Source organism: Piliocolobus tephrosceles, chromosome 5, assembly GCF_002776525.5.
Source record: "Piliocolobus tephrosceles isolate RC106 chromosome 5, ASM277652v3, whole genome shotgun sequence".
Classification (NCBI taxonomy): Eukaryota; Metazoa; Chordata; class Mammalia; order Primates; family Cercopithecidae; genus Piliocolobus; species Piliocolobus tephrosceles.
Window position 1 is genome coordinate 37,266,065 of NC_045438.1, and position 26,091 is coordinate 37,292,155.

Consider the following 26,091-nt stretch of genomic DNA (forward strand, 5'->3'; position numbering starts at 1 on the left):
GCCCGTCTCGGCCTCCCAAAGTGCTGGGATTACAGGCTTGAGCCACCCACCGCGCCCGGCCTGTTTTTGTTTTTGAGAAGAGTCTTGCTCTGTCACCCTGGCTGGAGAGCAGTGGGGCACACTCTTGGCTCACTGCAACCTCCACCTCTTGGGTTCTCCTTCCTCAGCCTGCCGAGTACCTGGTATTACAGGCACACGTCACCACGTCCAGCTGATTTTTGTATTTTTCGTAGAGATGGGGTTCTGCCATGTTGGCCAGGCTGGTCTTGAACTCCTGACCTCAGGTGATCCACCCAACTTGGCCTCCCAAAGTGCTGGGATTACAGGCATGAGCCACTGTACCCGGCCATATAGTATTTTTTAAAGTTTCTTTCATATAGATCTTGTCCTTTTCTTACTAAATTTATCTGTACTTTGCAATAGCTATTTTAAATAGATTTTTCCTGTTGTATCTTCTAATTTGACTTTATAGATATGAAAGTTATTGATTGCTATATATTAATTTTATACCTTACTATATCATTGAACTCTGTTATTTATAGAAATTTTGAAATATTACTTTCTTGGATTTACCCAGTATATAGACTTAACCACGAACAAAGAGTGATAACATAATCTCAATCTTTCTCACTTTTGCACTTTTTATTCTACAGCTTTCCTGATTTTGTTGGCTACCTCTTTCCATTCTATGCTAAGTGGTAATAATGATAGTGAATGTCCTTCTCTTATATCGCATTCTAGTGGGAACAGCCCATTAAAAATTGTGGGATTTGGAAGACAAGGCAGATAAACTTTGTTAAGTTCTGCTATATTTTTTTAAATCAAGAATAGCCATTAAATTGTACCAAATAACTTGTCAATATCTACAGTTTTGACTATATAAAATCTTTCTCTTCAGCTCTATTAATATTATTAATACATAATTAGATTGCCTAGTATCGAGCATCCTTGCATTACCATCGGAATAAACCCAGGTTGATTTTGGAATAGTTCTTTTAATGAGCTGTTAGATTACATTTCCTATTGTTTTATTTATGATCTCTAATGCCAATATTCATGAGTGAGACTGGCTAGTTAATTTTCTGCTTCATACAATCTTTGCCAGGTTTTGGCATCAGTGTTAAACTAATTTATTAAAAAGAACTGCACTTTTTCCCTTTGCTCTGAAAAAGTTTTAAGCATTGGACTTACCTATTCTTTGACATCTTTCGTAGAAGACCACTCCTACCCAACATACACAAGACTATCTGGGCTTGGTATTTTTTTCAATTTGATGTAAATGTTTGATAAGGTTTGTTTTTTTTTCATGGTAATCACTTTGATAAAATATTTCCTCTTTTCTAGGGTCAGTTTTGATACACTGTATAAACTGGAAAATCCATTTCAAAATTACCTATGTACCTCCTATCTATCAAAAGATGATATACGTCAGCCCTCTATATCTGTGGGTTCTATATCTGTGCATTCAACCAACCACGGATTAAAAGTATTTGAACAAAAAATAAAAGAATGGCTGTGTCTGTAACTGAATATATACAGACATTTTTTGTGTCATTATTCCCTAAACAATACAGTATAACACCTGTTTACATAGCATTTACATTATATTAGTTATTATAAGTAATCCAGAGGTGATCTAGTATATGAGAGGATATGTGTAGCTTATATGCAAATACTACATCATCTGATACAAGGAACTTGAGCATCCATAGATTTTGGTATTTGTGGGAAATCCTGGAACCAGTTGCCCATGGATACTGAGGGATTACTATATACAATTTTTACTCCTAATCATAAAATTCTCTGCTTGAAAATGTGTCAGAGATTTCCTGTTAGCTATGCAATAAAGGAATTCCTTCACTTCGCACTGCCCCTCTGTGAGCCCACCTCAGCCTCCCTCCACCAGCACTCCTGTTATCACTCCTGGTGAACTCAATATCCACAGCACGGCCCATCTAACACCTACCTGAATCCTTCACAGCCTCACTTCTAACCTGCCTCGGCTGCCTACTCTATGGACATACTCCCTGACCTACCCATTGCAGGATGCCTGAATTGAGGTTTTAAAGGTGTTTCAAAAATTGGTAGTCCTACAGAAGTTGCTGAAGGTGCGAGAAAAAGAAAAGAATCGAGGCCGTGCCCTATGTTTTTGACTTAAGTAACTGGTAGAAAGGAGCTGTGGTTTACTGAGGTGGTTTTGAAAAAACTATGAAAGAAGGAAGCGGGCCGGGCGCGGTCGCTCAAGCCTGTAATCCCAGCACTTTGGGAGGCCGAGACGGGCGGATCACGAGGTCAGGAGATCGAGACCATCCTGGCTAACACGGTGAAACCCCGTCTCTACTAAAAATACAAAAAAAAAAAACTAGCCGGGCGAGGTGGCGGGCGCCTGTAGTCTCAGCTACTCGGGAGGCTGAGGCAGGAGAATGGCGTGAACCCGGGAGGCGGAGCTTGCAGTGAGCTGAGATCCGGCCACTGCACTCCAGTCCGGGCGACAGAGCAAGACTCTGCCTCAAAAAAAAAAAAAGGAAGAAGGAAGCATTTTTTTTTTTTTTCTTTTTGAAAAGAAATGTGAGAATCACATATTTGGATTTGGACAAGTTTGAGATACCTGTAAGACATTTCAGTGGAGATGGAAAGTAAGCAGGTAACTGCATGAGTCTGGGCTAAAGATATACATTTACAAAACATCAGCGCATGGCACTTAAAGCGATGGGACTCGATGAAATCACCCAAGGAGTGAGCCTGTTACAGAGTAGCAGGGGTTCAAGGTTTGAGCCCTGAGTTAAACCAACTTTTAGGTATTTGGAAGAAAAGGACTATCCAACAAATGATTGAGAGGCAACGGCCAGTGAGGGAAGAGGAAAACCAGGAGTGTGTCATGTCATGAGAGCCAAGTATTCTTAGAGGAAAAGAATCATAAACAATGTCAAATGCTGAGAGGCTGAGTAAGATGAGGTCTGAGAATTAACTATTAAATATTAGATTTGGCAAATGTGGAGGTGATTGGTAGACTTAACAAGAGTAGTTTAAGTATGCGCGGGGGATAAAAGTTTGTTTGGAGGGGCTTCAGAAGAGATTGTGAAAAAAGGATGTGGAGATGGCAAGTCCAGACAGTTCTTTGGACATGTTTAATTATAAAGTTGAACTGAACAATGTGGTAGAAATTTGAGGGGAATGAAAGGTCAAAGCAGGGTTTCTTTAAGATGAAAGAAAGTAAAGTATGTTTGTATAATGATGGTTATGATGCAATCAAGACAGAAAATTGATTAGGGCTAAGAGAGAGGGATGAATTGCAAATATGAAGTCCTTGAGAAGTTGTCCATATTCATCCCACTGGAAAAATACTGAGTGCCTACTGTGTGCCAGGCCCTGAGCTAGCCACTTGGGACACAGCAGGGCATTGCAATGGCGGGAAAGGGTGAGACCATGAAGGAGGAGATGTAAGAAGTTTGATGGGTTTGGTGGTGAAAAGATATGACCCGAGTGCTTTTGTTTTCCTAGTGCAGCAAGTACAAAGGGCAGAGTCTGAGTCTGTTTTCTGTTGCTACAAAAGAATATCTGAGACTGGGTAGTTTATAAAGAGTAGAGGTTTATTTAGCTTAGGATTTCACAGGTTGAGAAGTTCAAGGGCATGGCCCTGGCTTCTGGCAAGGGCTCTCACGCTGTGTCACAACATGGTGGAGACGATCAAAAGGGAAGCAGACATGTGCAATGAGGGGAGGATCTGAGGGTTCCCGGCTTTATAACAACTGACTCTTACTGGAACTAATCTATTTCCACGAGAACCAATCCCATCGAGAGAGGGCAGAAACTCACTACCAAGCCAGAGAACACCACCAAGCTATTCATGAGGGATCTTCCTCCATAGCCCAGACACTTCCTACTAGGCCCCAACTTCCAACACTACCACAGTGGGATCACATTTCAACATGAGTTTTGGTGGGGACAAACTCGATCCATATCCAAACCACAGCAGGCAGGATCTGCAAGTGAAACAGAAGCAGTTGTGTTTGGAGATTTGAGAAGGTATGAAATATTACTTGGGAGAGTGGAAGAATGAACCGATGAGTTAATATAGCAGGATTGCTAGGCAGCACTTGAGGCTTGAGGTCATACATTCAGTGAAACACACCCTGGCGTCCTTCTCTAGCCTCGTTTAACTAACCAATCAGGCTTTAGTGCAAAGCAGGGAAAAGTTGGATCAAACTGGAGTTGGGTTCTTTGCCAGGAAAGTGGCAGAAGGAGAAAGGAGCCAGCAGAGTTGAAAATGTGTGCAAAGAAGTGAGTGCAATGGCAGGCCATGTAATATAAGCTGGGGAAGGATGAGTGTGGACATGAAGAGAGCAGGGTTAATGGGTGAGAATTTCTCAGGGGGTAAAATAATTTTTGTAATGAGATTCTGAGAGACCAAGCTAGAAAAATAGCAGATGGAGTTATCCTCAACTCTTCTTTGTCTCATAACTTAAGCAAATCCTATAGGATTCACTTTCCAAATAAACCTAGAAACCCCACCACTGCCATTCTGGTCCCAGCCACCCTTGGCCATTGCTTTTCTGGATTACTGCAAGGGCCTATTGTCTTGTCTCTGTGCTTCTGTCTTCCACTGTCTATGGTCTAATTTTCCTACAGACAAATCCCGTTAAATAATCAATCAGATCATGTTACTTCCCTGCTCAACTCCTCCAGTGACTCCCATCTCACCCAGGAGCAACAAATCCAAAATCTTTACTATGGCTAATTAGGTCCTATGTGATCTGGTCCTTGGTTATTTCCTCCAAAGTCATTATCACCACTCTTCCCCTTGCTCCGTGCCTACCTGCTCTGGTGTGTGGCTATTCTTCCCGCAGGGTAACTACAATAAGGTTTTCAGGCCTTCCCATGTGTGATGTTCTTTTTTTTTTAATGTTTTATTTTGTATTTTACTTTAAGTTCTGGGATTCATGAGCTGAACGTGCAGGCTTGTTATTTAGATATACATGTGCCACGGTGGTTTGCTGCACCTATCAATCCGTTGTCTAGGTTTTAAGCCCCACATGCATTAGGTATTTGCCCTAATGCTCTCCCTCCCCTTTCCCCCCACCCCGCTGACAGGCCCCGGTGTGTGATGTTCCCCTCCCTGTGTCCATGTGTTCTCACTGCTCAACTCCCACTTGGGTGACGTTCTTATATGTCACTTGATGGTCTGCTCTAATGACGATTCTCAGAGTCCTTCTTGGACACTCAATCTAAACTGGCAGCCCTGTCGCTCTAGAACTCTCCTTACCATTATTTTATTTACCTTCATAACACTTATCACCACCTGGTGTTGTATGATGCTTGTTTGTTCACCATGATCTTCCCTTCAGTAGAAGGGGCTTTGGTTCACTTGATGGCTTCTCAGTACTTAGAACAATGCTTGGCATATTGGCAAGACTGAATATTTACTCAGTAAATGAATGAGGGGGTGAGTAAGATGGCAGTTGCACGCAAGGTCAGGTGTTCAGCTATCCTCACTGCTACCTGGTCCTCGATCTCACTCCGTTGTTTCTGATGGGGATTCTGGAAGCAGTACAGTTATACCTGGGCACCAGGGGCAAACTGACAGAGGTTGAGAGGCTGCTGGCCGCCAGCCTGGCCATCACGGCTGGCACCGTCCTCCTCTCTGCCCACTTCCTGCTTTGGTAGACCCTGGTGTTGTGGGTGGACTGGGCCCTCAGTGCCACACTCCTGGCGCTCCATGGCCTGGAGGCCATCCTGCAGGTGGTCGCCATTGCTGCCTTTGCCAGGCACTTCTGAAGAGAGGTCAGGGCAGGAAGGCTGAGGATGGCAGCGTGGGAGAAGAGAGCATCCCTAGGCCACTGGAGAACAGCTGCGGTGCTTCAATTCTGAGTCTCAGTCTGCTAACATTGCTCAGCAGCATTTGCACTTGGCACTAAACAAATTCTGTCTCTGTGATTTTTTTTCCCATTTCTAGATTTACTATTAAGTGATCCTTAAAAAGTATCTAAGCTGTTATTTTATAGTAGCTTTCCTTCACTTGTTTTAATTGTGTGTTTTCTATGTTTGGAATAATTACGTTCAAATAGCTAGATATTTTCCCTTCACCTTTTTTTTTTTTTTTGAGACAGAGTCTGGCTCTGTCACCCAGGCTGGAGTGCAGTGGCGTGATCTTGGCTCACTGCAACCTCCGCCTCACAGGTTCAAGTGATTCTCCTGCCTCAGCCTCCCTAGTAGCTGCGATTATAGGTGCGTACCACCACGCCTAGCTAATTTTTGTTATTTTAAGTAGAGACAGGGTTTCACCATGTTGTCTAGGTTGGTCTCAAACTCCTGGCCTCAGGTGATCCACCCACCTAGGTGGATCCACCTAGGTGGATCACCTGATTACACGCATGAGCCCCCTTGCCTGGCTCTCTTCGCCATATGTTTTAAATAAAGCAATGTGTATGCCTCAAAAAAAAAAAAAAAAAAAAAAGAATGAATAAACTGTTTGTTCAAAAAGCTCACAGAGTACAATAATGCCCTAGGCCTTCACATTCACTCACCACACTCACTGACTCACCCAGAACAACTTCCAGTCCTGCAAGCTCACAGAGAACAATCTTCTTCCACTCCCCACTTTCTACATAAGTAAATTCATGCCTTAAAGGGGTGTGATGCATCCCAAGAAACACAGCAAGTGGCAGAACTAAAACTTGAAACTGGTCTCCTAACTCTAGAATGCCCCATCTCTTAACTACCCCCTTCCTCATCATTCAACCATACTTTTGGTCTCAGTCCTCAGTGCCATTTTGCCTGTTGCAACAGCCCTGTAACCATTCTTCTTACATACTTTACCATCTCTGGATCCCTCCCCCATTTCCTGATTATCCAAGTCAGAATAATTTCTTTTTTACCTAGTACTATATGCCAAACACTTATAACAGCAGGTTATATATAATGCTTTTCATTCTACTTAGTTTTCCCTACCTTGGAGAGCTGTAAAATCCTTAAGGCATGTAAAATATCTTACTAATCTTTGCATTTTGCAGCATCTGATACATCACATACTTTTTTTTTTTTTTTTTTTTTTTGAGACAGAGTCTGGCTCTGTCACCTAGGCTGTAGTACAATGGCATGATCATGGCTCACTGCAACCTCTGCCTCCTGGGTTCAAGCAATTCTCCTGCCTCAGCCTCCTGAGTAGCTGAGATCACAGGCACCTGCCACCACATCCAGCTAATTTTTGTATTTTTAGTAGAGACAGGGTTTTACCATGTTGTGCAGGCTGGTCTTGAACTCCTGACCTTAAGTGATCCACCCACCTAGGCCTTTCAAAGTGCTGGGATTATAGGCATGTGCCACTGCGCCCAGCCCCACATACACTCTTAAGAAACATTTATTGCATTGGCTGCTTTCTGTTTCTAAAATGTTCTTCCAGAAATGAATGATTTTTCTGTTTCCAAAATGTTCTTTCAGAAATGTTCATTCTTTCAATCCCAATCACCTCTGTGCTGAATAAGGCCTACCCTTTTCATTTAACATTGCAACTGTCCCTCCAGTTGTTTTACTCCAGAGTGTATGCCACTTTCTAACAGAGCAAAATTACTTACAGCCATGTGCAGCATAATGACATTTCAGTCAACAACAGGCCATATATATGACAGTGGCCCGATAAGATCATAACAGAGCTGAGAAATTTCTATTGCCTAATGATGTCGTGGGCATCACAACATAGCACAACACATTACTCCTGCTTGTGGTGATTCCGGTGTAAACAAACTCACTGCCCTAAGACTCATATAAAAATATGACACAACTGAGGATCGGCACGGTGGCTCACGCCTGTAGCCTCAGCATTTTAGGAGGCCGAGGTGGGTGGATCACCTGAGATCAGGAGTTTGAGACCAGCCTGGACAACATGGTGAAACCCTGTCTCTACTAAAAATCTACTAAGAATTGCTGGAACCCAGGAGGCAGAGGTTGCAGTGAGTCAAGATCATGTCACTGCACTCCAGCCTGGGTGACAAGAGCAAAACTCCATCTCAAAACAAACAAAAAAACAAAATATGACACAATTACGCACAATACATCATACTTGATAATGATATTCAAGATAAAAATATCAAGTGACTATGCTACTGGTTTATGTATTTACCATACTATATTTTTTGTTATTTTAGAAGGTATTCCTACTTATGAAAAAAAGTTAACTGTAAAACAGCCTCAGGCCAGTCCTTCAGAAGATATTCCAGAAGAGGGTATTGTTGTCACAGGAGATGACAGCTCCGTGGGTGTTACTGCCCCTGAGGAACTTCCAGTAGGACAAGATGTGGAGGGGAAGACAGTGACACTGATGCTGCTGACCCTGTACCCTGTGTAGGCCAAGGCTAGTGTGTGTGTTTGTGTCTTAGTGTTTTTCTCTTTAAACTTTTTTATTAAACATCTTAAATAAAAAAACTGTTACAGAATAAGGATATAAAGAAAATATCTTTGTACAGCCATACAATGTATTTATGTTTTAAGCTGTGTTATTACAAAACAGTCAAAAAGTTTAAAAAATTTAAAAGCCTATACAGTAAAAAAGTTACAGTAAGCTAAGGCTAATTTACTATTGAAGAAAACATATTGCTTTTTTGTAGAGATGGGGTCTCAGTTTGTTGCCCAGGCTAGTCTTGAATTCCTGAACTCATGCAATCCTCCCACCTTGGCCTCTCAGAGTGCTGCGATTACAGGTGTGAGCTACTGAAACTGGCTAGAAAAATTTTTGTTATAATTATAGTGCTAATTATAATTATAAACACTAAGTCTACAGTGTTTATAAAGCCTACAATAGTGTACAATAATGCCCTAGGCCTTCACATTCACTCACCACACTCACTGACTCACCAGGAGCAACTTCCAGTCCTGCAAGCTCCATTCATGGTAAATGCCCTGTTCAGATGTACCATTTTTCATCATTTCTACTGTGTTTTTATTGTGCCTTTCCTATGTTCAGATACACAAATACTCACCATTGTTACAATTATCTAGAGTATTCAGTATAATAACATGCTGTAGCCTAGGAGCAATAGGCCATATCCCGGGGGTCCCCAGCCCCCAGGCCGTGCGCCTGTACCCATCTGTGGCCTGTCAGGAACTGGGCTGAACAGCAGGAGGTGAGTGGCAGGCAAGCAAGCATTACTGCCTGAGCTCCGCCTCCTGTCAGATCAGTGGCAGCATTAGATTCTCATAGGAGCGCAAACCCTATTGTGAACTGTGCATGTGAGGGGTCTAGGCTGTGCCCTCCTTATGAGAATCCAACTAATGTCTGATGATCTGAGGTGGAATAGTTTCATCCCAAAACTGTCCCACCTACCCGTCTGGGCCATGAAAAAATTGTCTTCCATGAAACTGGACCCTGATGACAAGGAATCTGGGGGTCACTGGGTTATCCCATCTAGCCTAGGTGTGTAGAAGGCTGTACCATCTAGGTTTGGGTAAGTGTACCCTATGATATTTGCACAATGACCAATCACCTAACAATGCATTTTTCAGCATGTATCCCTGTCATTACACAATGCATGACTGTATTTGCTCTTAGTGCCTCCCCATGAAATCAAAGCTCCATCAAAGACAGAGATTTCTTGCATTTGGCTTACTGTTACACATCCAACACCTAGAATAGTCTCTGGCACATAGAAGGTGATCAATAAGTCCTTATTTTACAAAGAAATTATAATTCTGTGCTTGAAGGAGCTCTTTCTCAGAACACATTACGGAGATATGAGGAGTGTTTCTGGGTCCTAAATGACCACCACTGCTGGCTGTACAGCTTGGATGCATCCGCGCATCACAGTGACCTAGTGAATGGCAGCAAGGGCCATGAAGATTAATAAAGATTTGGACTCAGAGCAAATATTTACTTAGTAGAAATAACTCAAGGAATTACTGTTGAATGAATAAGCCAACTAAGCAGCCAATCACGTACTATGTGGATGCACACAAACAAAACCCTCACTTCAACCTGAAGACATTCGCACATGAGTTATGGAGAGGGACCTATAGGAAGTGGTAGAGAAAACATAAGGCTTATGTGTTTAATTTCCATACCAATTTCAGGATCTTTGTCACTGACAGCAGCACTGAGACTTGTTAACTTTATATAGTTAAGAAGAACAAGGCTGAGCGTGATGACTCACGCCTGTAAGCCTAGAACTTTGGGAGGCCAAAGCAGGCAGATTGCTTGAGCCCAGGAGTTCTAGACCAGCCTGGGCAACATGGTAAAACCCCATCTCTACAAAAAAAAAAAAACAAGAATTAGCTGGGTGTGGTGATGTATACCTGGAGTCTCAACTACTTGGGAGGCTGAGGCAGGAGGATTACTTGAACCCAGGAGGTTGAGGCTACAGTGAACTGTGACTGTGCCATTGCACTCCAGCCTGGGCAACAGACTCAACAGAATGAGACCCTGTCTCAAAAACAAAACAAAACAAAACAAAACAACAACAAAAACACAAAAAACAGAGTGCTGCAATTAATCCAACCATGATGAATAAGCAAAAGGATGGGAAATGTGCTCCAAGATCGTGGAATTGGCTATATGTTATAGTCGGGTGGCAAGTGGTTTTTCTGATGCTGCACAGAATCAAGAAATGGTGAAGTTAATCCAAAACTCAGTGAGGTCACTCCAAGAGAAGAATGTAAGAAGGGAGTTGGGGAGGCAGGAAGGGGAAGCAGGCAGTTAGCTATTACGATAGTATAATTTGTTAGCTGATATTTAATTAGTATATAATAATGTCTAATATATATTTGATAAAAATAATTTGATATTTATTTTATTCTGAAACCAATTTCTTACAGAGATTGTCTTGAGATGACATTCAGATTTAATGACTGAACATTTTTCTAATATACTTCAACTTGGTTCTACATATTTAAGAAAAGGAAAAATACAAGTTCCCCATAAATATCTCTAATGATAATATTCCAAGGATTTCAAAATACTTTTACCCAAGAACAAGTATTAACCTGATTTTTTTTTTTTTTTTTTTTTTTTTGAGACAGGGTCTCACTCAGTTGCCCAGGCTGGAGTGCAGTGGTGCAAACATGTCTCACTGTAGCCTTGACTTCCTGGGCTTAAGCAATCCTCCCACCTTAGCCTCCCGAGCAGCTAGCACTACAGGTGTGCTACCACACCCAGCTAGTTTTTGTTCTATTTTTTGTAGAGACAGGGTCTTGCTACATTCAAGACCAGGCTGGTCTTGAATTCCTGAGCTCAAGCTATCTGGTCACCTTGGCCTCCTACAGTGCTAGGATTACAGGTGTGAGCCAACACACCCAACCAAACCTGGATTTTTAAAAATCACAAAAGTAACAAAAATTTATAGCAGCAAAGAAAGCTAAGATGTGAAAGTGGCTGTGTGCTTTTGTAAGAGACCAAATATAGGAAAGCCATGAAGGCAGACACTGTTAACTTGGAGAGGGTTGGGAGGGACCCCAGAAAATAGCTCTCCTCCCACACATACCAGGCAGGTCCTCCCACTGTCTACCTCCTCCCTTTCACAAAAAGAAGGACACTGTGGGTCCCAAGGAGACCTGTCAAGGGTCCCACCGTCAACTTCTCGTTCCTGGTCTAGTGATGCCAATGCCAGCAAATCACACTAAGGTAATTATTATGGAAACATTTGTGTTTACTGGGATGTCATGTCATATCACATCATATAAAGGATGACTTTTATATATATTTCCTTATATATGACCATTTTCTTTGCACTCATTTTCAGCAGGATAGGAGCCTGTTTTCTCGGGGGTGATTTGTCCACACTCTCACACACATCTGGGAGAGGGCTGCTGGGCTGTCAGGGTCTGTGGCAATGGTACAGAGGAGTAGAAACTAGTGCAGAGGCTAACTTCCGTCAGAGTTGAGTATCACGGTAAGCAAAGAGCTATGTGAGAATTAGAAATGATTTTTTCATTCTCCAGAAAAATCTTAGGATGCTGTCAAGACAATGCCAATTTGCTAGTGGACTCTATACACCCAGAAACCATCTGTCTCACTGGGCCCCATTATAAACTTTTCTTTTTCTCTGAGCATCAGTATAAGGCTAATGTATATCTGGATAGACAAAAGTCTCACTCTGTAATTCACTTTCTGGTTTTCATTTTCCCCTCATGCCAACAAGAGATAAATGAAAAATTTCAAAATTAGAGTTCAGATTAATTTTGAAATAAATGCTTTACTCATTATAGTAAGATACTGTCTTTGTATATTTTAAAGGCTCAAAGGAGTAATCCAATATGTGAAAACACTTTTCAAGAAATAGGAAAAACATTCTGTGATAAAAATCTAGGTGGAAAGGGAAGGAATAGGAAGTTGCTGATCAAAGGGGACAACATTTCAGACAGGGGGAATAAGTTTTTGTATCTATTGCACAGTAGGATGACTACAATCTCTAATAATAAATTGTATATTTCAAAATAACAAAGAGCGCAAATCTCATGTCTTGCCATAAAAAATAATAGGTAAGCACAGTGACAGATAAACGCTAGTCTGATTTAATCATTCCATGTTGTGTATCTATATCAAATCATCACATTGCGCTCCATAAATGCATATAATTATGATTTGTCAATTTAAAACATTAGTTTAAAAATGTAGACCAGGCGCAGTGACTCATGCCTGTAATCCCAGCACTTTGGGAGGCTGAGGTGGGCAGATCACTTGAAGTCAGGAATTCAAGACCAGCCTGGCCAATATGGTAAAATCCTGTATCTACTGAAAATACAAAAATCTGCCAAGCGTGGTGGCGTGTGCCTGTAATTCCATCTACTTGCAGGCTGAGGCACGAGAATTGCTTGAACCGGGGAGGTGGAGGTTGCAGTGAGCCAAGACTGCATCACTGCACTCCAGCCTGGGTGACAGAGCAAGCAAGACTGTCTCATCAAAAAAAAAAAAAAAAAAAAATGAATCTAAAAAAAAAAATCTGGGTTAAGATCATTTGAAGATCAAAAGTTTAAGGTAGTAATTTCCCTTTTGCTTTCTGAGGCAGGGTCTTGTTTTGCTGCCCAGGTTGGAGTACAATGGAGTGACCACAACTCAAATTCCTGGGCTCGAGGGATCCTCCTGTCTCATCCTTCCAAGTAGTTGATATAACAGATGCATGCTACAATGCCTGGCTTAATTTCCCATGTTTTGATCAATTCTTATCTTATTTTATTCTCTGAAGTTACCTATTTGAGGAAAAGGACAATAAATTTTGAATAATGTTCTTCAATCAATAAGGCATTTATAAATTGGCCTAATCCACTGAAAGCTTTTAATTAATTAAAATGGTTGTGAAACAAAACACTATTCATCAAATCTTATTTTAAGTAATAATTCCAATGTCAATTCACATTACTTAATAAATGAAAATAAAATTACATAAATCAAAATCTTCATACATTTTTATTCTTTCATATGTATTTAGTATTAAGAAAATTACTTATCTTAAGTGGTTTGTGCATATCACCAGAGATGGCAGAGGAAAAGGAACCCAAATGTAAAATAGCATCACTAAATGAATTGGCTAGTGCAATAATATTAAGTAAATGCACTGCTTCTATTCTATCTCTATCAATAACACTGACCACTGTAAAGCAGTGGGTTCTACTATTATGAGCAGAGTTCTTTGTCATATAACTGAGTTCTTGGTCATACGAAAAATCAAACAAGAGAAAAAAGCCCTCTATTTTTCTAACCAAAAAAGAATATTTTAGATGCATAAATACACTGATTTTATGTCTCCTTTATGAATTCTTTAGATTCTAATCTTACCTTTTTAAAAATCGGGATAGTTTTATATTTTCTGAAAAGCTGCAAAGAGTATTGAGAGTTTCCTGTATACCCTTTACCCAGTTTCCATTTATGTTATTCTCTTACATAATTATGGCACATTTGTCAAAACCAAGAAATTCACTTGAGACAATACTATTGATTAAAATACAGGCTTGATTTTGATACTACCAGTTTGTCTACATATACCCTTTCTGTGTTCTGGAATCCAACCCAGGACCCCGTGTTGAACTTTGAAGCTTACCTTTTGATCTGCTTCTTCATCTTCGTCTTGGTAATCATCACAGAGCGGGCTGGCGTTGGCCGCAAAGGTGGGTCCCTGAGAGTAGTACTGAGAACTGCGGTAGCCATCATGCCGCAACTTATCACATTCTGCAGAGGGGCACACAGGGAGGGGAAGAAGGTCATTAAAAAGCTGTATTCCTCTTTGCTTACTTTACGTTTACTCTTCTTTTTTACTTTTCAAAGTTACATTTTTCTAGGCATTAACAGGATTTTGAAATAATGGTAAAAACAGTTAAGAATTATTGCCGGGTGCGGTGGCTCAAGCCTGTAATCCCAGCACTTTGGGAGGCGGAGATGGGCGGATCGCGAGGTCAGGAGATCGAGACCATCCTGGCTAACACGGTGAAACCCCATCTCTACTAAAAAATACAAAAAACTAGCCGGGCGAGGTGGCGGGCGCCTGTAGTCCCAGCTACTCGGGAGGCTGAGGCAGGAGAATGGCGTAAACCCGGGAGGCGGAGCTTGCAGTGAGCCGAGATCCGGCCACTGTACTCCAGCCTGAGCGACAGAGCGAGACTCTATCTCAAAAAAAAAAAAAAAAAAAAAATCACATTCTGCAGAGGGACACGCAGAGAGGGGAAGAAGGTCATTAAAAAGCTAGTCCATACTACATACCATATTTCAATTAATATTAATATTAAATTAATACTTGATGAGATTGCATTCAGAGCTCACAACTACCCTGTGAAGTAGACACTATCATTAATTCTACTTTACTCACAGGACACTGACGTTTAGGGTAATTATGTTATTTGCTCTATAATATTATGCAAGTGAGCAGTGGACTCGGAATCTTAACCCATGGCCTTAGTTACTAGATTATGTGAAAGTATTCCACATGGAAAAAAAAAAAGCGATGCTCATGCTATGCTTGTTTCCTAGACTCATTTTAGCTAGAAGGGACACACGAGATCATGGATTATAATGTTCTCATTTTTTTTTTTTTTTTTTTTTTTTTTTTTTTTTTGAGACGGAGTCCCGCTCTGTCACCCAGGCTGGAGTGTAGTGTCCGGATCTCAGCTCACTGCATGCTCCGCCTCCGGGGTTTATGCCATTCTCCTGCCTCAGCCTCCTAAGCAGCTGGGACCACAGGCGCCCGCACCTCGCCCGGCTAGTTTTTTGTATTTTTTTTAGTAGAGACGGGGTTTCACCGTGTTAGCCAGGATGGTCTCGATCTCCTGACCTCGCAATCCGCCCGTCTCGGCCTCCCAAAGTGCTGGGATTACAGGCTTGAGCCACCGCGCCCAGCCAATGTTCTCATTTTATATTAATTTTCTCAATTTAATTTTGATGTCAAACAGCCTGTAAATATTGTGTGGAATTTAATAGGAAGGCGGGTGCCAGCCTGAGACATCTGCCAGTCCACAGAGGAATGTCTGGCGCCACTATGGTACCTTGGACTTCAGGGGTACTGGGGCCACTGGCTGTGTGGAAAGGAGGATCCTCTTTGAGGGGAAAACACTGCACTGGCAGCTCTCATGGGTTGGCGCAGGTGCTGTCAGAAAATTTCCAATGGCTCTTTAAAGCACCAAGATCCACAAAGGAGCATTTGCCTCAAAAAAGGATTTGCCACAGGGTTCCTTTAAATATCGGGCTTTTTAAAGGGGCACAAAACGTGTGTGGTTTTGGAAAAGTTTTCTCTTTACACAGCTTTATAAAAACCATGCATGTACAGGCACAGAACTAAACTAGGGCATCTTCAGAGTTCCTTTCTGACATCAGGATCCATGATTCTTCCTCAAAGAGGAGACGGCAGTCACTTCAGTGGAGGGCTAAAAATATTAGACCAATTTTAAATAAGCCAGGGGATTAAAAAAAAAAGTCCTCATTCTCCTTTGCTACCTCACAGTGGGAGTGGAAGGACAACGTTTACAATTCGGAACTGCAAATCAGACAAAAATAAGGACCTGTTAGAATGGCAAGCTAATGAAAACATGCATATGTAATCATAAAATAGCTAACTAATACTACTTCAGTTACTTGTAGGTCAAAAATTTTGTGGTGGCAACTACTTGTAATACTGATTAAAAGTGATATTTAAAGAAAATTTCTGAAAATTCCAGAACACAACATATTTTTAATGAGAATTTACTCATATTAATCTAACCCTTTATAAGAAATATTTTCACATTTTCTCCATTTGGCAATTTTCCTGAAATAAAGAGTATGATTAGAAACTATATTCTCAGGCTGGGCATGGTGGCTCACGCCTGTAATCCCAGTACTTTGGGAGACCGAGGCAGGAGGATCATCTGAGGTTGAGAGTTTGAGACCAGCCTGACCAACATGGAGAAACCCTGTCTCTTCTAAAAATACAAAATTAGCTGAGTGTGGTGGTGCATGCCTGTAATCCCAGCTACTCAGGAAGGCTGAGGCAGGAGAAACGCTTGAACCCAGGAAGCACAAGTTGCAGTGAGCCAAGATCATGCCACTGTACTCCAGCCTGGGCAACAAGAGCGAAAATCAGTCTCCAAAAAAAAAAAAAAAAAAAAAAAATCTATATTCTCACTCTACAGAGATAATGTTATATGTTATATAAAGCATGATTAGTACTTTTGTTCTTTTTTTTTTTTTTTTTTGAGACCGGGTCTTACTCTATCACGCAGGCTGGAGTGCAGTAGCATGATGATCACGGCTCACTTCAGCCTCAACCTCCTGGGCTCAAGTGATCCTCCCACCTCAGCTTTCTGAGTAGCTGAACTATATAGGCACATGCCATCAAGCCTGGCATTATTATTATTATTTTTAAAAATGTTTTAGATATGGGGACTCACTACGTTGCCTAGGCTGTTCTTGAACTCCTGGACTCCAGCGATCCTTCCACCTTGGCCTCCCAAAGTACTGGGATTACAGACATAAGCCACCGAACCCAGCCTGATTAGTAGTTTTCAAATGGTATTTTCTGCAGAGTTCCGGCATTCTGTAAATATTGGATTAGATTTTCTTTAAATAGCTACCTTAAAGCTAAGATCAAAAAATAACACTCAAGAATGGCTATAATTAAAAAGCAAGGCCGGGCATGGTGGCTTACACCTGTGATCCCAGCACTTTGGGAGGTTGAGGCAGGTGGATCACTTGGGGCTAGGAGTTGGAGACCAGCCTGGGCAACATGGCAAAACCCCACCTCTATTAAAAATACAAAAAAAAAAAGAGCCAGGCATGGTGTCACACGTCGTAATCCCAGCTACTCCAGAGGCTTAGGCAGGAGAATTGCTTCAACCTGGGAGGCAGAGGTTGCAGTGAGCTGAGATTACACCACTGCACTCCAGCCTGGGCAACAGAGTGAGGCTCAGTCTCAAAAAACAAAACAAAACAAAAGTCATAAGCAACAGATGTTGGCATGGATGTAGACAAAAGGAAACATCTACACACCATTGGTGGGAATGTATATTAGTACAATTTCTATGGAAAACAGTATGAAGATTTCATGAAGAACTAAAAATAGAATGACCATTCGACCCAGCAATCCCATTACTGAGCATCTACCCAAAGGAAAAGAAATCATTACAGAAAAAAGATACCTGCACCCATATGTTTATCACAGCACTATTCACAATGGCAGAGTCATGGAATCAACCTAAGTATCCAACAATAGTTGACCGGATAAAGAAAATGTAGTAGATACACATCATGGAATACTATCCAGCCATAAAAAAAAGAATTAAATCATATCATTTGCAGCAACTTGGACAGAGTTGGAGGCCATTATCCTAAGTGAAATAACTCAGAAACAGAAAATCAAATAGTGCGTGTTCTCACCTTATTAGTGGGAGTCAAACAATTGGTACACATGGACACACAGATGGAAATAAATAGACACTGGGGACTCCAAAAGGAGGGAGGGTGGAAGGGGGGTGAGGGTTAAAAATTACCTACTGGGGGGCTGTGCCAGTAGCTCATGCCTGTAATCCAAGCACTATTGGAGGCCGAGGCAGGCAGATCACCTGAGGTCAGGAGTTAGAGACCAGCCTGGCCAACAAAGAAAAATCCCGTCTCTACTAAAAACACAAAAATCAGCCGGGTATGGCTGTGGGTACCTGTAATCCCAGCTACTTGGGAGGCTGAGGCAAGAGAACTGCTTGAACTCGGGAGGCACAGATTGCAGTCAGCCCAAGATCATGTTATCATACTCCAGCCTGGGCGACAAGAGCGAAACTACATCTCAGAAAAAAAAAAAAAAAAAATTATCTATTGGGTACAATGTTCACTGTTTAGGTGATGGGTACACCACAAGTCCAAAGCTCACCATTACACAATATACCCATGTAACAAACCTGCACATATACTCTCTGAATCTAAAAAAAAAAAAATTGAGTAAGACTCAAGTTCAATAGTTTTACATACCAAATTTTAAGACAATGAGGGAATTAATTTATTAACTTATGCTGCTAAATTAACTTTCCGGTGGTCCTAGAAATAAAGCTATTCCTGCTATCTCTGTAAAACTAAAGTCTAAAGATCTATTTATTGTTGTAAAATAAACCAATAATTTGTAGCTATTTATCTATGTAATTCAGGGTTTTCAAATACTTTACAAATATAAAGAGAAGTCCAAAGCCCTTTTAAACTAAATTAATTTGTTGTTCAAAATTGTCTTCTTTGCTTCATTAATGAACCCTATAAGAAGTTTAAATTATAGGGCTGGGCACAGTGGGTCACACCTGTAGTCCCAGTGCTTTGGGAGGCCAAGGTGGGAGGGCTGCTTGAGGCCAGGAGTTCAAGACCAGCCTGAACAACACAGTAAGACCCCATTCTTGAAAAAAATTCTTTTTAATTAGCCAGGCATGGTGGCATGTGCCTATAGTCCTAGCTACTCAGGAGGCTGAGGCAGGGGCATTGTTTGAGCCCAGGAGTTCAAAGCTGTTGTGAGCTATGATCAGGCTACTGCACTCCAGTCTGGGAGACAGAGCAAGACCATGCTTCTATAATATATAATAATAGTAATATGACTAATAATAAATAACTATGTTTTAAAAGTATAAACTATAAAACTTAACACTACTCAAACATTACTTTTACAAATCTATGTAATGTATTAGATACCATGTAAGACTGTTTCAAGAGGACGTTTCCCTGGGAAATAGGAAGAGACTGCTGGGCAAGATCATTTCTAAGGGTGATTATTAGTTTGATATTCTTGGCAATAATATTGAAAACAGCCAAAATGATTTGACACGTGTTAGATTTTTAAAGACCAAATATTGCAAAATCATAATCCATAAGTTAAAAGTAAGAAAGACCAACAACTATTAGTACGTTCAGTGTGTGTCACTTTTTTGAGCACACTTTAAAAGACAATGCATCCTTTTTCTACCATGAAATCTATGTCACAATTTTTTTTTTTTTTTTGAGACGGAGTTTTGCTCTTGTTGCCCAGGCTGTAGTGGAGTGCAATGGCGCAATCTTGGCTCATCGCAACCTCTGCCTCCTTGGTTCAAGCGATTCTCCTGCCTCAGCCTCCCGAGTAGCTGGGATTACAGGCGTGCACCACCACGCCCGGCTAATTTTTGTATTTTCAGTAGAGACTGGGATTCTCTATGTTGGTCAGGCTGGTCTCGAACTCCTGACCTCAGGTGATCTGCCCGCCTCGGCCTCCCAAAGTGCTGGGATTACAGGCGTGAATCACTGCACCTGGTCAAAAAAATGTTTTAAAGGTAGTATAATAAATGGTAGTAAAACAAATGAAATATGATGCTGGATCTAAGGGAAGACTAGACAATATAAATTCATGACAGCTGACCAATGTTTTTTTGCTCTTATCAAATTTCTGACATTTAGTAAACTCATCAAATTCCACTGTCATTTATTCCAACTCTAGGAGAAATTCAGAAAATTTTCCTCTTGTCAAGTTGCAGCAGATCTCAGGTTCTAAAACCATGGTTTTGTTCATTAGAAATGGAGTTTATTGTCTGTGGAGTGGAACAAAAGTGAGAGCAAGCCATCATGAATAAGCAAAGACTTTTTAGACACTGAACTGAGAGAGTAACTGCAAAGCAGAGCATAATTTAAAGCCAGGTTATGCCTGCAACCACAGGCTAGAAACAAGATCCTAAATGTAAACTTATAAACTGTTCATTTCTGGAATTTTCCATTTAAAATTTTCAGACCATGGTTGACTGCAGGTAGTTGAAACTATAGAAAGTGAAACCACAAATAAGAGAGGAGTACTCTAAACATGCTATTATCTACATGAGGAAAATGCAAGGTGCTTAGTGATGCTGATAAAAGTACATGGACATTTTTACCACTGACTTCTGTAATTTGTCACAATTGAGTTCTTCATATGTATAATTTCATAAGAGAAATCATACAATGCAGTGAAAATTTTCCTGAATTTATTATAAAGATTCTGAAATATAATCTGAGGGGGCAAAGTTCTTAAACAGATGGTTACTAAGTATGACCTGCTTAAATGAGAGGGAGATGGAGAAATAGAAGAAAGAGAAATTGAATGCAAAGTGGACTAAGATGGGATTGTTTTTCTATTTCCCAAGGAAATGATATGGGATGATGAGTGGATGCTAAAAGAAAAAAAGTAAGAAGTTTGCTGACTTCTTAGATTGTGTGAGAAAGGGAAAGGACTGATGGAAGAAGCAGTCATTCCTCTGTATCGGAAGGGGATTGGTTCCAGGACCCCAGAATACCAAAAATCCATGCATACTAAAGTCCTGCAAATCACAGACCCAGAAAGTCGGTTTTCTGTATAACGCAGGTTTCACACAATGTGAATACTGTATTTTCCATTCGCATTTGGTTTCAGATGCAGAAAATACCTGAGTATTGTATTTTCCACTCACATTTGGTTTCGGATGCCGGACCCAGAATGTATGGAGGGCTGACTGTATTGAAAAAATCCATGTAAGTGGGTCCTCCAAGTTCAAACGTGTTATATTCAAGGGTCAACTGTATTTAAAACAAGCACTGCAGTGTGAAAAGCCAGAAGGACCAGTTCGGTAGGCCAGTTGTCATTTTTCAGGTCATGGGTAGTGTTGACGTGTATGAGTATGAGTTGCTAGGAAAGTTTTGAAACATTCAGGTTAAAGCATAATTTGGTATTTCTAGCATGGTATTCTACATATACCATATTTTAAAATCTGAATGTGGTTTATTTTTAACAGTATTTAAATCTTTTGCAACCATCCTACTGTAATTCAAGGTCATTAAACGTTGGGAGGACTCCAGTACTAAAGTTAATTATAAAAACAGCAGTCGTGATGTGCTGCTTCAGTGGGAAAGTCCTATGATGATCTAGAGTCTAAAAAATTTTTTTTCAGATCACTGATTTTTAAAGCCAATACTACTGATACTTTTCTAAACTGAAAGCCTCTTGCTATCATTATCTGATTTGTGTTCACAATAATTCTCTGAGAATTGAAGGAAAGCAGTTGTTATATCAGTCTTACAGATTCTGAAGCCCAGGTATAAAGTTTCTGGTAGTTCAATGTTTTTAAAGTTCTATCCCAGTTAATAATCTACCAGATTATTAGTAACAGGGCAAAAGGCCAGTTCTATCACAAAACTTCATCTTAGTCCAGAAGGACTGAGAATACATAAGACTATAAACATTCATGTTTAGAAGAAAATGAATTCCAGCCCAATAACTGAAGTATTGCATAGCTAAATAATCTAGTTTAAGCTTGCGAGTAAATACATAGGAAAAACTGACTGTACCTAAATATCATGTATTGTGAATATTAGAGAACTTGTTTTCTTAAGGAAAAATCAAACCAAAGTGCATTTAAAATAGAAGGGATTTATTCACCTACCCCTTCATTAATTTGTTGGGCTTGGCAATATTGAAATCATATGAAAATATGAAAGAAATCATACTGATGTTGTAGTTAGGATTCTCCCTTGTCCCTCATGCATGATGAATTTTCCAAAAGTATATTTAGATTTTCTATAAATTCTTCAAAGCAGTTGAACTTCAATTTATTTAAATTGTCTTCAACAATAAACAAACTAGAACATAATTAAAAGACAATAGATGTTCAAACATTTAAGTTATTCAGTTGTGTGTAGCGTATCAAAGAGGTGAAAAGCTGTTTTAAATCTTAAAGACACTGTGTATTTAACACAGATCTTTTCAATGAATATTTTCCTTTATAATTTATACTAGTTTTAAATTATAAGTTTCAAATAAATAGGCCCTTTTGGTTTATTATTAGACTAATGATTTATTCTTTTCTCCCTCTCTTTCTAGAGCAAGAGTTGTTATGTAGCTATACAGGAATATGTATAACAGCATAAAAGCGTGCTTTTATATTTCAAGTATTAAACTCAAATTTACCTCCTAATAAATGCAAATTTGAGCCCATAAGACCACTTCTTCACCAATTATCACTTCAGTGACACTTAGCATTTAAAGCAACATAAAACATAAAAAAGAGAAAATATGTGTCTTTAATGATTAAGCCCAAGACTTTCTAAAAGTTCTAAAAGTAAATATTTTATCTCTTAATGGAACCTATAAAGACAAAACATTCCAGATAATGGAGTACAATATGCTTAGCTGCAGGTGAAGCAAGAAAGAGAGGGTCAATATGAAAATATGCCAACTATCACCCTGGTGTCAAGAAAAAGGGAAATTTCCTGAAGGGAATAAGTCTTACTTTGCCTCAAAAAAGGAAGATGAGGCCAGGCGTGGTGGCTCACACCTGTAATCCCAACATTCGGGAGGCCAAGGTGGGCGGATCACAAGGTCAGGAGTTGAAGACCAGCCTGGCCAATATGGTGAAACTCCATCTCTATTAAAAATACAAAAATTAGCTGGGTGTGGTGGTGGGTGCCTGTAGTCCCAGCTACTCAGGAGGCTGAGGCAGGAGAATTACCTGAACCCAGGCGGTAGAGGCTGCAGTGAGCTGAGATGGCACCACTGCACTCCAGCCTGGGCAACAGAGTGGGATTCCGTCTCAAAAAAAAAAAAAAAAAGAGGATGAAAGTTATCTAGACTTATACTACCAGAAAGATGGAAAAGGGAAAGTCAAGCTGGCAACAACTATGTTTTCTTTCCAACCTCCAGATTCAGTGATTTTCCTGACCTGTGCTTTGGCCAGCCATTTCTTTCTAAGCCTCTGAACACTCCTCTTTCAGACAGTCAAGGCAGAGCTAACTTGGAGAAAACACAGAATGAATACACAGAGGCATCAACACCAGTTTCTCAAGTCACCTTTGCCACCAACGAGAGAGAAGAGCAGCAGCAGTCAAGAGCTCCAACTCTGAAACTGGGGAGCTGTGCCTTGGAATCCTAACTTGTAGCTTGTATCGGGTAGTGGGACTAAAGGGTTACATTCCAGCCTTCAAGGTGCTTACAGTTTAGCTGCCTGATTAGACAAATTCACAGGCCAATGTACAGAGCAGTGGCGTCCCAAACTAAGGTGCATCAGAATCCCCGGGAGGGCTTGTTATAAAATCACTGCTGAGTCCACTCCCATATCTGATTCAGTAGGTCTGGGGTGGAGCCTGAGAACTTGGATTCCTAGCAAGTTCTCAATCAATGCTGATGCAGCGTCCTGTGAGCCACACCGTGAGAAAACTGTTTCAGAGTAAGGCAAATACCTAAAGAGAAGTAGAAATAAAATTAAAGGGATCAATATGATATCCATTTAGGGTGGAGGTGAAAGTGAAAGAGGAGAAGTCTTCTCCACTTAGAGGAGGTGTTAGGTGGGGCTCCCAAAGAGGGCAATAGAATTTTGCTTCCTATATACTCCACATTGGAAATGATAAAAGGCCCAAAGGAAAAGAGGGTTGGTCTGTTCTTTTTATTATGTCACAAATGATCCACACTCACCAAGTGAACAACTTAAAAGGGAACATAAGATAAAGAATTTAGCTGATACGGTACAGATCAATGGTGGAGGAATGCTATATCTGGTATCTACCTTTAGTCCCTAAAGAATGCCATTTTATTCCACGAAAAGCTTTAGTTTTGCTACTGTAGAAATGTGTCTTACATGTCAAGATTCCTTTAAAATGCTTGGAGGGTTCTTACATTTATTTTAACATTCCACTCCAGCTGCAACTGCAGGGAAAGCTTCCTGATCAGGCCACCACCATCTCTCGCCTGATGGTGACCTCCACCTGGTCTCCTACTTTGACTCCCTTGTCTCCTTTACTGTGAACTTTCAACGCACAATCAGATTGATCCATTTCAAAATAATGAGTCAGATTATGTCACTTCTGAGTTCAAATCTCTCCACGCCCTGAATGTACAAGCCAAAGTCCTCCTAATGGTTTCTAAGCCCTGCATGATCTGGCTCAATGTGGGTGGCTGGCTGGTGCTCAGTGAGTTCCTTAAATGAATGAATGATCTGTATTTATTCAGCAGCATGCTTGAAAGGGTATTTTAACTATATGACAAAGGTGATGGTCCCATTGCTCACCCAGGTAGATTTTATCCTCGGCCACATTTTCCGCCTTCATCAACCCAAGGCATATGACCTGACCTCCCATTAAATGGGCCTCCCAGCCACAACTCACATATTTGAGTAATAGGTGGATGAGAGGAGAGTAGGTGGAACAGAATGAATAAGGAAGATGGTGTCTGGTGCACCATCGTGGTTATCTATCCAAGGAGATTTTGCCTCAGTAGAATTTCAGGGAAACTGACCAATCTAGGATTAAAAAGTTAACTGCATCATGGGCAACTCCCCAAAGCTTTCTAGTCAGACAGAACAGATGCCACAGGAAAGCTGCAGTTTCAGAAGAAGCTTGCAGGCAAGTTTAGGCAGGAAGTAAGATGGAAGAGAGGAGGTGGTCACAAAATGCCACCTTTGAAATGGACAGGTTTCTTTGCCAGGGGAGGGGGCAAAAAAAAGGAATGATGAGCAGACTGCCTAAAAATTATTTTATAATAGCACAATTCCAAATGACTTCTCATTTCAATTTACATTGTATATTTAGCAAAATAAAATGAGCCGGTTGGGAAGAACCACAGAGGGAAAATACACTATTAATTGTGGTCATTGGCTCAACAGTCTAACTGGAAATGAATTTGTTAACAATGCATTAACACACTTTAGAAAGACTGGTTTTCCCCCATGTCTTGGGATCAATATCTCTGTCACTGACATTAAACACCATAGACAATCTCATTTTATGTAGAAGGGTTAAAAATAAAAGGCCATTTTGATTAATATTCTTGCTCTGTGATTAATTCCTATTAGAGTGAAATTAAAACCTCCAAAAACAAAACAAAACAAAACAAAACAAAACAAACAACAACAACAAAAAAACACCCTTAGGAGTTAAACATTAAAACTTGAGCCACTGGATAAACTGTTTGTTAGCTTTGTTTTTCATTGCACGCCATGGCAAGAATTACTATTCAAATGTCATTTGCCATTGCAGAAAATCAGCTTTTAACATTTCTTCTTGTCACGTGCCCAAATTAATTTAGGAAGGCTTGAAGAACTAAATCTGATTTAAATTAAGGTGAAAGCTTTCTGATGCCATGATTAATGCGAGTGTGCTGAGAGTCTGCAAGTCCTAGTTGAGCACCACCAGAGAGAGCCGCCAAATTGGAGGCGATCTCATTTCACTTTAGAATTATAAAGCCATATCATTGGCAGCAGAGGAGCATCACCAAGGTTACTCAAGATCAAATAGCCTGCAAAGATTCTAAGCCAACACCAGAGACTTCGGTTGTACCGTGAATAACAAACCTTATCCACAGTACCTTCAATGTAGCGTTTTTATGCTGCCCTGAGTGAAATATAGAGGCCACTCAAGTTACTTACTTTATCGGGAGTTAAAATAGAATTGCTGAAACAGCAGACTGGCTGCAGACACAAAAACAAAACAAAAAGCCTTTGTTTAAACAATCCGTAGTGCTTTGTTAAGACCTGGATCATTTAAATGACTGTCTTTGCCATTCTATCTTTTCTGTGTTGCTTACCGTTTAAAAAAAAAAGTGTGGGGGTGGGGGGCAACACGTCTCTTTAACTATCTGAAAAAGCAATGACTGTTCATTTTTCCTTTGCTCTTGAATCCGACTTCCCTCTCCCGAGTTAAGGACACCAAGGAAAGCACTT

At 40.5% G+C, this 26,091-nt stretch overlaps 1 protein-coding gene across 2 annotated transcripts in view; it reads right to left on the reverse strand.

Moving 5' to 3' along the window:
• The window catches only part of NHSL1 (NHS like 1), a 152,766-nt gene that overhangs the window by 38,962 nt on the left and 87,713 nt on the right, over nt 1-26,091 (reverse strand). For both annotated transcript variants that reach the window (XM_023190992.3, XM_023190993.3), the window contains exon 3: nt 14,019-14,146. In XM_023190992.3, coding sequence (XP_023046760.2) covers nt 14,019-14,146 — 128 coding nt within the window. The remainder of the gene's footprint in view (nt 1-14,018; nt 14,147-26,091) is intronic.